Source organism: Mauremys reevesii, linkage group 6 (assembly GCF_016161935.1).
Source record: "Mauremys reevesii isolate NIE-2019 linkage group 6, ASM1616193v1, whole genome shotgun sequence".
In the NCBI taxonomy this organism is placed as follows: domain Eukaryota; kingdom Metazoa; phylum Chordata; order Testudines; family Geoemydidae; genus Mauremys; species Mauremys reevesii.
In genome coordinates, this window is record NC_052628.1 from 47,554,865 (window position 1) to 47,565,008 (window position 10,144).

At 45.8% G+C, this 10,144-nt stretch overlaps 1 protein-coding gene and 1 long non-coding RNA gene across 2 annotated transcripts in view; both read right to left on the bottom strand.

The window, feature by feature from the left end:
* Positions 1-2,199, bottom strand: part of LOC120408534 — a 131,492-nt gene extending 129,293 nt beyond the window's left edge. The window contains exon 1 of the long non-coding RNA XR_005600758.1: positions 2,049-2,199. This is a non-coding gene — a long non-coding RNA (uncharacterized LOC120408534). The remainder of the gene's footprint in view (positions 1-2,048) is intronic.
* Positions 2,200-6,998: 4,799 nt separating this feature from the next.
* Positions 6,999-9,868, bottom strand: CARTPT (CART prepropeptide). Its single transcript, XM_039544816.1, has 3 exons — positions 9,439-9,868; positions 9,045-9,128; positions 6,999-8,351 (listed from the first exon to the last, which is right to left on the bottom strand). Exons 1-3 carry the CDS (start codon positions 9,580-9,582, stop codon positions 8,244-8,246), a joined length of 336 nt encoding a protein of 111 aa, XP_039400750.1. The 5' UTR covers positions 9,583-9,868; the 3' UTR covers positions 6,999-8,243.
* Between the last annotated feature and the right edge of the window lie 276 nt (positions 9,869-10,144).

A 10,144-nucleotide genomic window follows, 5' to 3' on the forward strand; every position in this document is an offset into this window, starting at 1 on the left:
CATAGCCTCAGCCCCTCTGGGCTTCCCATGTCAGTTATGAAAGTAAAATAATTACTTGAGCCCCAGCACCTAATTGCTTGAGCCCCAGCACCTCTTTCATCACAAAGAGAAGTGCTGACGGACAGACAATTTAAACTGAACCTAGGCTAAAATTAGATCAATATTTTGAAGAGTAAAGAACACGTGAGTGTCAAGTGTCCGAGTAGAACAATGGCTTCTTCCTCAGTAGTATGAGGTTTTCCTTATGTACAATGCCAGTACCGGCTACTCAGAGGAGATATCTTTGTTACTTGATCATTTAAAATCTTAGAGCTTTGTTGTATGCTATTCTGAGTTTTTATTTAACTCTATTTGGAGTTGCAGTCTTATGACAAGAAAAATGAGAACAAACAAGCTGAATGTGTCCTGGCAATATGTATCAGTCTTGTTTTGTATTAATGATTTCAGTTAAAAGCTATATTATAAAAGAGTATATGTACATGGAATGCTATTTGTTCAAATGAACGTGGCACAAAGCACTGTCTAAAAACACCCACTGCCTTAGAAAAGCTAAATCAGATATTTGCTATGCCTTCAACCTTCTGTACTCTCTATATTCCCCTTACACACAAAAATTAAGCAATCCCCATGCCACAACCTGCTGCCCATTCAGTTCCTCAGATCCCCACCCAGTCATGTTCTCATTTCCTGGTTCCTTCCTCCCTCTAGTTCCTTCCCATTTCTCCATGGGTCCTGCATCTGCACAGCCTCCAGTTGCCTGCCAGCCCTAATCTCCTCCTCCAGGACCCAGCATACCTCCTGCTCACTCCTTGGATTCTTTTCCTGGCCCCACATTCCATAGCAACCTCACACCAGTCCCCAGCAGCATAGCCCTCCCACTTTTAAAAATGACGGGGCCATGACCCCTAGGTCTCTCCCTCTTCATGTTGGGAACCTTTGTGCTAGTAAGAAGTTATTAGAATGATATGGTGTAACACCTACCCAAACCATGTTACTCATTGATTCATTGGCTTTTGAGTTAAGCTAAAGTACAGAACCAAGCTTCTTGTAGGGGAATGGTAGCACCACTATTGTTAAAGTTGAAACCAGCTTACTGTTTAACAGCCAATTTTCTAAGTGCTTTAAACAATTAATACATCCCTGTCAATTACATTTAACATTGCCATGATCACACATTTTAGGGTACTTAATAGTTGTCTCCTAGCAACAGACTTTCCTCTTATGGCAGCTTGTCTCCCCCAGAGTATGAAACCTAATCAGTACCTTCCTTTAGATCAGTTTGATTTCTTATCAAAAGGAAATCACTGATTCTGTAATTTGAGTACAGTTATCAAATAAAACATGGATATTTTAGATAATCAAAGTTTCAATTGTTATTTACCCCATATCACAAAAAAGGGACATTTCTCTTTCATAAATGCCCCAGGAGTTCATGGTTTATAAAATAGCTTGCCAAACATCAATAAAAAACAGCTATCCTGAAGAAGCTAGTGGAAACTCTCTCCGAATCTGCATATTTACCACAGATATACATAATAATAATAAAATCCATATCATGTGGATATCAGTACAATGTTGTTTGATTTATATTTGAATCACTAAGGCAAGCCAATCATGAATTTGCCACTTTATTAGAAGAGTTTGATTCAGGGGTTGACTGGTCAAGTAGTGTCATCTAGTTGTCAGGACTAAGGCCTGTGACCTGGAGGGGGGTTGCTGGTAGGGGAGCCCAGGTCCTCCCACTCCACCAGGCTCTGACCCAGGGCCTTTTGAGGGCTATCAGTGATCCTACAGTCAAGGCTGCCCTCCCTGGGCCACTTCCTAGCTCCTCTCCCCCCTACAATTGTCCCATAGTCACAGTCTGGATTAAGGCAATGTGAAGGGTGCCACTCACCACAAGGCACTTTCATATGGCAGTGTGCAGCATGGTAGCCCTCTTTCTTAGGCAGCAACTTCCTCCTCCCATGCTATGTCCCCCTCCCCTAGTCAGCTCAGTCCAAGAGTGTTCCCAGGCTGGGGTAGTCCAAACAAAAAATAAAGGGGCTTACCAAAGTCCAGAGCTCATATGAGAGGGGAATACTTCCCTCTCAGGCTGTCTCTGTGGCAGGTCCTCCCTTCCCTCAGGGAGGAACCTTTGAGAAGCAGTCTTAGGGAGAGATTCTGCCTTCCCTCAGCTCTCCTCTGTTGGAGTTGCAGGTCTGCTCTCTTCCCCAGTCTGCCCTCAAATGAGCTGCTCCCTGGCCTTTTAACTCCTCCTGCAGTTGGAGCATCTCCTACAGGTGTGGTGGGGTGGGGCTGGCTGAGCCTAAAGTAGTTCCCTAACCCCTTGTTGCCCAGTGGGGGGTTGTACACCCCATCACACATGGTACAGTAACTGCAATTTCTTATCCAGCTAAGCTTGGAATTCTCTCAGAACAATAGATTTATCTTTGAAGATTTTGATGATGCAGAGTATCAGAGGGGTAGCCGTGTTAGTCTGGATCTGCAAAAGCAGCAAAGAGTCCTGTGGCACCTTATAGACTACCAGACGTATTGGAGCATGAGCTTTCATGGGTGAATACCCACTTTGTCGGATGCAGCGATGATGCAGAGTGATTTTTATGACCAAATTTAGACCTGGTGCTGAATGTATAGCTTTTAGGACCAGAAGGAACCATTTTAATAATCTAGTCTGATCTTCTGTATAACACAAGCCTAAGATCCTCACACAGTGATCTCTGCATCAAGCCTATAACTTCTGTTTGAGCTAGAACATACCTTTTAGAAAGACATTCAGTCTTGATTTAAAGACATCAAGTGATGGAGAATGCACCACATCCTTAGCTAAGATGTGGCAATGATGAATTACCCTCACTGTTAAAAAGCTGTGCCTGATTTCTAGCCTGAATTTATCTAGCTGTGACTTCCACCCATTGGCCTTCAAAATGTCTTTTTCTGCTATTTAAGCAGCAGAGGGACATGATGGAAAAGAATCTACTGTCTGTTATGTCTTTCGCCTGCAGATGCTTGTAGACTGTGATCAAGTTACCTCTTAACTTTTTCTTGGACAAATTAAATAGATTTAACTTCCCAAGCCTCTCTATATAATGTATGTTTTCCAGACCTTGACTCATTCTTGCTGCTCTTTTTCTGAATCATTTCCAATTTTTAACATCCTGTTTGAAGGGTGAACACCAGAACTGAACACAGCATTCAGGCAATGATCTCACCAATGCCTCCCTACTCCTACTTGATCTATACCAAAGGATTGTGTTTGCCCTCTTAGCTATAGCACTACACTGGAGCTCATGTTTGATTGGTTATCTACCATGTGGCCAATACCTTTTTAGTGTCACTGCATTCCAGAATACAATCCCCCCATTTTGTAAGTGTAGCCTACATTCTTTGTTTCTATATGCATGACCTTGTATTTGGCTGTATTCAAATGTATGTTATTCTAATGAGCCCACCTTACCAAGTGTCCCATATCAGCCAGTTAATTGACCAGTCCCCATCATTACATAGCACTCTGCCAATCTTTTGCGCTTCGCCAAGCTCCTCCCGCTGTGGCTGGCTGGCCTCCTTCAGCGTAGAGAAGAGCTCCTGGCTGCATGCATCTCTGACCTCCGAGTCATCCTCTGCCTCAGGGTTCCTCTCCCCCGCCACATCCTCATCCAAGATTTCCTCCTCCTGGCTCGGTTCACTCTTGACTGGTACGCACACCACCGAAGTATCTACGGTGGCCTTCGCCGTGGAGATGGGGAATCTCACCCGAGTATCGTGTCCAGCTCTTTGTAGAACCAGCAGCTCATGGGCGCAGCACCAGATCAGTGGTTTGCCTCCCATGCCTTGTGATAGGCATTCCGGAGCTCCTTCACTTTGACTCTGCACTGCAGTGTGTCATGGCTCGTTTCTGTCATGCATCATGAAATCTGTCCATAGGTATCATAATTCGTATGGCTGGAGCACAGCTGGGACTGCACAGCCTCCTCTCCTCAAATGCTGATGAGGTCCAGCAGCTCAGCATTGCTCCAAGCACGGGATCACCTGGCATATAGAGCAGGCATGGTCACCTGGAAAGATGCTCTGAGACCACTGCACGTGTCACTGAGCAAAGACAAAGGGGAGTTTCAAAATTCCCAAGGAACTTAAGGGGTGGGGTTCACGGTTGGTCAGGGCAGTAGAGGTAAAACCTATGACCAGAGAGGCGAGAACAGGCATTGTAGGACACCTCCTGGAGGCCAATCCCAGTACTGTTATCAACCAGGGTGTCTATACTGGCACCGAGGCACTGTAACCCCAGCACAGAAAGCTGTATGCCTTTCGTCAGGGTGGGTTTTTTACAGCACTGCAACTGCACAGTTTCTGCGTACTAAGTGGCTTGGCAGTGTGTAGATCTCAGGAGTTACACCTAGGGTGACCAGGCAGCAAGTGTGAAAAATCGGGATGGGGTGGGGGGTAATAAAGGCACCTATATAAGAAAAAGCCCAAAATATCAGGACTGTCCCTATAAAATTGGGACATCTGGTCACCCTAGTTACAGCTCAGAAAGCTGCTTTACTGAGCAGAAACTTGCCAGTGTAGACAAGGCCTGCCAGGAGATGCTCGCCTATCAGTGTAGTAGTATCTTCACTGAAGCACTACAGCAGCGCAGCTGCACAGCAATTTAAAGTGTAGACCAGCCCTGACTTGCTGGAGATTGCTACAGTTTGAGAGTCATGGGTGGCAATTTCATTTGGGGCGAATTTAATGAAAGTCTTTTGAGCGAAAAACTAGCCACATGAATGCTTCCTAGGTTGGGAAGGGAATTAGGAGGCAAAAGAGGGGGGCTAGGAGAAAAGGGTGTGGGAGCTGATGTGAGGGGAGGAGAAGTTTTGCGGGGGATAAATAAGGTTGGATCGTAGGGAAAGCAAGAGAGGGTGGGGGCTCAGGTGAGGGAGGCATGGTACCCACAGCTCTGCCAGTGAACCCCAGCTCCCTATAGCCCAAAATCTGTCAGTGTAGCCCACTGTACCCCAACCACCTGTACCCCAACCACCCTTCCTGTACCCCAACCACCCTGAAGCTCCCAATTATGCCCATACAACCCAATCGTCCTGTAGCTGCAGCTCTGCCAGTGGCCCTCAACCTCCTGTGCACCCTCAGCTCTGCCAGCATAACCCAACCCCCCACCCCAGTCTTCCATTTGTAGACTAGGGAGTGAAGACTTCAGAGAGATGTGTGCCCTGCTTGTGGTGGGAAGGGGGGATGAATTGAATGAGTCAGGGGCATGGCTGGAGAGGTATGCTGAAGCAGGACTGATGGGGCCCAGCTGATGCGTGTGTGGTGAGGGGGGGGGAATGGCTGGGTTAGTATGGTAATTGCGGGACATGATACGTACAACTGCGTATATGACTACTAACTCCTAAAAGCAACATATCTTTTCCTGTTTGAAAAAACAAGGACATTCAATGACAAAAAGAGAAGTTAGTGCAGAGTTAAAGTTGCTTAGTGGTATGTTGCCCCCTTGTTCCCCGACTTGCAGAATGCTGAGTTGAGCAAAACTCAAACTTCTGAAAAAACAGGCAATGTGGCATTATGGATGCCATGCAACCTTAACTCTGCCCTCTTTCAGCAATGCTCCAATGTAACCCATTAACATACATACCAAATGTAGACATAGTCTCAGGGTAAGGGTGTTGTAAGAGTCTGTAAAGTGGTTCTTAAATTGTACACATGTGGTAATCTTTCTGGGGAGCTGGCTAAATGTATGAAGGTATGCCAGGATCTGGAAGCTGCTGATTTTAGAGTGCCAAGGGCCAGTGTGAATATGCGCTATGTACATATTGAGGCATTGCTGGTAGAGGTTAGAGGGAAGGTGGCATGGACAATATTTTTTTTCTTTTTATCCTTTAATAGTGTTATATGGAATCCTGTCAGTGAGACTGACTGGTTGTAAAAGGAGGTGAAGCGCTTTCAGCGGCTATGGTGTTGGCAGAGCAAAGGTACGTGTGTTAATGGGGCAGCTTGGGGCATTGCTGAAAGAAGGCAGAGGTAAGGATGCCTGGGCAACCTTAACTGTGTATTTCCTGGTTTTCAGAAGTTTGAGTTTTGCTCAACTCAAGTTCTGCAAGGGAACAACATACCACCAATCACCCTTACCTAGGCATTAAGTTAGTTTTTTGCATATATGTTTTTGAATATAAGTGGTGCAGCAACATTGGCTTGATGGCAAGCCATAAATTTGTCCCTTTGAATTCTGATATATGTCTCCCAAGGTAAAGGAAGAACAATAACTGAGCTATTTGATGATGATATTCTGGCAAAATCATACAAATTTGTAGGAATTTGAATTAAATGAATAAAATGAGTCTACATAAGAACATAAGAAAGGCCGTACCGGGTCAGACCAAAGGTCCATCTAGCCCAGTATCTGTCTACCGACAGTGGCCAATGCCAGGTGCCCCTGAGGGAGTGAACCTAACAGGCAATGATCAAATGATCTCTCTCCTGCCATCCATCTCCATCCTCTGACGAACAGAGGCTAGGGACACCATTCTTACCCATCCTGGCTAATAGCCATTTATGGACTTAGCCACCATGAATTTATCCAGTCCCCTTTTAAACATTGTTATAGTCCTAGCCTTCACAACCTCCTCAGGTAAGGAGTTCCACAAGTTGACTGTGCGCTGCGTGAAGAAGAACTTCCTTTTATTTGTTTTAAACCTGCTGCCTATTAATTTCATTTGGAAATTAATAAAAAATATGACTCAATTTGTACACAAAAATCACATCAGAAATGTCTTTTTTAAGTATCCATCTGTCCATTTTCACATGCAGTCTATGCCATTTGTGTGTGCAATCATGGTAACTGACCTGCATTTTTGCAGATGGGAGCTCTGACAATCTAATCCAAAATGTATTAATAATGCAGATATTACCAAAACAATAGAAAGTTAAAATATTTTACAGTTTACAAAAGAAATTCCTTGCAGTGCTTGTTGACAAAATTAAAACTTTTTCCAAACATTGTCCTTGTCACCATGATTTTATTAACGGAGAATAAATAAAGGTTGAAAACACATTATGACTTTTTTGAAACATATAGGACACCTATGAAACATATAATAGAAGCTTTACATAAGTTTGTTATAGAAATATGTGAATAATTTGTCTTGTGTGCCTTTAAATAATTGAAACATTCTTCATCATTTGGTAATGAATCTAGACAGTTTCTCTCTACAGTAGCCCTGGGAAAGCAACTGATTAATCAGACAGGAAGATGTTACTATACCAGTGAGTCCTGTCAATTTCATGCAAGATTTCCTCAAGTGTTTGATTAATATTGTAAGATTATCATCCTTATATCTACAGGGTGGGTTGAATTCTACCCTCAGAGGCATGAACACTCTCCCCTTGGCCCTTATGGAGTTGTATGTACTTAACTGAATGAAGATACTGGGCCAGAGTGTTTTTCACATAGAAGTGCCTCTGCATCACTAACGACAACTGAAGGATCCCCAAATTTTCCAAGTTTTGCCCCTCACACTAATATACACCTTTGTGTTCCAAGACAAAATGCAGTCACCCTTCTGACTAAGAAGGACTGGAGAAACCTCTGAAATCCACTGCTTATTTTTCCTGTAGAGTTGGTATTTTGCAATGATGCACTTCCCACCCTCTAGAGAATGAGCATGCTGCATCCAAAGTGCTTCCATTCTTTCAACTGAGACACCAAAGCTGGGCTTTGATGGCTCAGTAATACCCGCAGCAGCAGCAGCTGCCAAATGGGCTGGTCAACAGAATGGTGTTTCAGTACTGTTCTGGTAAGCTATAATGGTGATGTAGCCAACCATATAATTTCCCTAGCATGACGCAGACTTATAGGCTGTAATGCAAAAAGGCAATAAACTAAAAACATCATTATGAATAATTTGTACATGCTGTATTATTTTGTCTTTGTTTCCCCCTCAGTTCATTTCTGGAAAAGCCTGTAATTTACAAGTGCTGTCTAGCTCTAATTTTCATTAGGACATTCCACATACAAAAATACAATTTCCAAATGTAAGAAGCGATACACACATTTTGACCGACAAAATTAAACAGAGAAAGAGAGTACAAATGCTGAACGTCAGACATGGCACTGCACTGGCACCGTTAGAATTTCTAACTGACTTTCTCTGAATAACAAACCACAAGACGTTTTCTCCACTGTCTTCGGGTGAGCACAGGTATTACTTTCAGGCAAGGTCACTGGGTCCTTTTGTTGTTCCATGGGGAATTCTTTATAAGCATTTCAAAAGAAAAGAGTTACAAGAAGTTCCTCTTGGACAGTCGCAGAGCTTCCCAATTCTAGCTCCTTTCCTCACTGCACACTGCTCGCCAGCATCACACTGTAAATAGCAACAAACTCTTAGGCACAGGACAGAGCAAAGCAACCGACATGGTCATGGTCTCAATTCCTGGTTATTTTTACAGCACCCCGAGGCCCTACATAAATTATTTACTTTCCGCTACTAAAACGTTTATCTCAAAGTTCCTCATTTTTCTTTAGAATTGCTTCAGTTTCCATCTCAGTTGTTTCGAGATAGGATGAGAAAAGTGACATTTACAGCAACAATGTTAAAGACTGAATTTGCCAGCAGTGGGAGCCAAACCAAGGCATTTTATGCTGCAGAAATTAAACAGAAGAGTTAGGAAAAACTGATCAGGTCAATGAACTACAAAGGTATTTTCCCAGGAGAGAAGCAGCGCATTCACAGCTTGAGAAGAAGGCATAGATCCTGATCTCAGTAACACGGGTGTAAATCTGGAGTGTCTCTACAGAAGGCACTGGATTTACTCCAGATTTACACCCTTACGCCGGGGTATTTGAGATCCGTATCTCCCCCACTGTTATCTTTGAAGTATTTGTCTAATTCAGTTTCATGGTCTAGCGCAACGCTAAGGTGCTCCTGAGTTTTCAGATAAATAGCCTCAGTTGAATTTATCCTACTGTCCCAATCGCTGTAGCGGGGAGAGCCCATTTTTGGCCTTGGAAAAAATTGACAGAACCTGAGGCTTGGCTCGAATCTGAAATCACTCACCATGGGGACTTGGCCGAACTTCTTCTCGTAAACTGGGATCCTTTTACTTTTCAGCTTCTCCAGGACCTCCTGCAGCGCCTCGATCTGCAAACGCACAAACGTTCAGCACACCGGGGCGCTGCCCTCCGCGGACACAGCGCCCGGAGCCCCAGCGCCGAGCACCGGGCGCCTTAAGGCAGGCGCCCCGCTCCGTTTCCCGCCAAGGCTGTCGAGACACAGAGCTGGAGTGTCCGCCTCCCGGGCTACCTGGAGCCCAGATCCCGCGCTGCGGCTGCATGAAATCCCCCCGGCTGCTCGGTACCTAGCGAGGCGGTTCGGGACCCTCCCCCAGCCCTCGCCTCCCCAGGAGCCGCGCACATGGCTCGGCTGAGCGCCCCTCTGGGCGGGCACCTACCAGCTCCTTCTCGTGGGACGTGTCCTCCATGGGCGGGTAAAGGTCCAGGGCGCGAGGCTGCAGCTCCGGCTCCTCCTGGCCGCGGGCCCCGAGAAGCAGCACTAAGGTGGCGCTCAGGAGCGCGAGAAGCCGGGCGCTCTCCATGGTGCTGACGCGCCGCGGAGCCGCCGGGACCTTCTTTATAGAGCGCGCGGGGGGCGGGCGCGCGGGGGGGGGCACCTGTTGACAGAGCCCTGGCACCGGCTACGTCAATGGCCCCCGCCCCGGGCTAGGCGCTGACAGCGGGATCCGGTGGAAGAGGCTCCTGGTTGCAGGCAGTGACCTCAGCCTCCAGCAGGGCAGGGAAAGGGGACGGGAGGTTCGCGGCAAGCGAATGAGCAGCTGCCTTAAGCAGCAACAAGCCGAATGCGTGCGCGCCAAGGGGCTGAGCCCCCCACCTCCTGACCCCTGGAGCCCCGGGGGAAAGCGGGTCGGGGGGGGGAAGGAAACTGGAGGTTGGGTTTTTCCTCTGAAGGCAAATTCAGATTTTTCAAAATATTTGTCAAAGCTCCTGCCCACTAGTATCGCTACCCATGAAAGCTCTCATGTCACAGAAATACATAAATGCTGCACAGATCTTGAGTGTTGGTGCGATTTTTAATCAAACACACTAGTCTTCACCTCACTCTTTGGTGAATCCCATCATTGTTCAGGGAATAGCTTATTC

What these genes read in the sequence shown, in the direction of transcription:
- CARTPT (XM_039544816.1), bottom strand. Translation starts at nt 9,582, where the DNA reads ATGGAGAGCGCCCGGCTTCTCGCGCTCCTGAGCGCCACCTTAGTGCTG. An exon ending in CGTCCCACGAGAAGGAGCTG is followed by an intron (nt 9,129 to 9,438) that starts GTAGGTGCCCGC and finishes GTGCGTTTGCAG; the next exon opens with ATCGAGGCGCTGCAGGAGGT. An exon ending in AGTTCGGCCAAGTCCCCATG is followed by an intron (nt 8,352 to 9,044) that starts GTGAGTGATTTC and finishes TGCTATTTACAG; the next exon opens with TGTGATGCTGGCGAGCAGTG.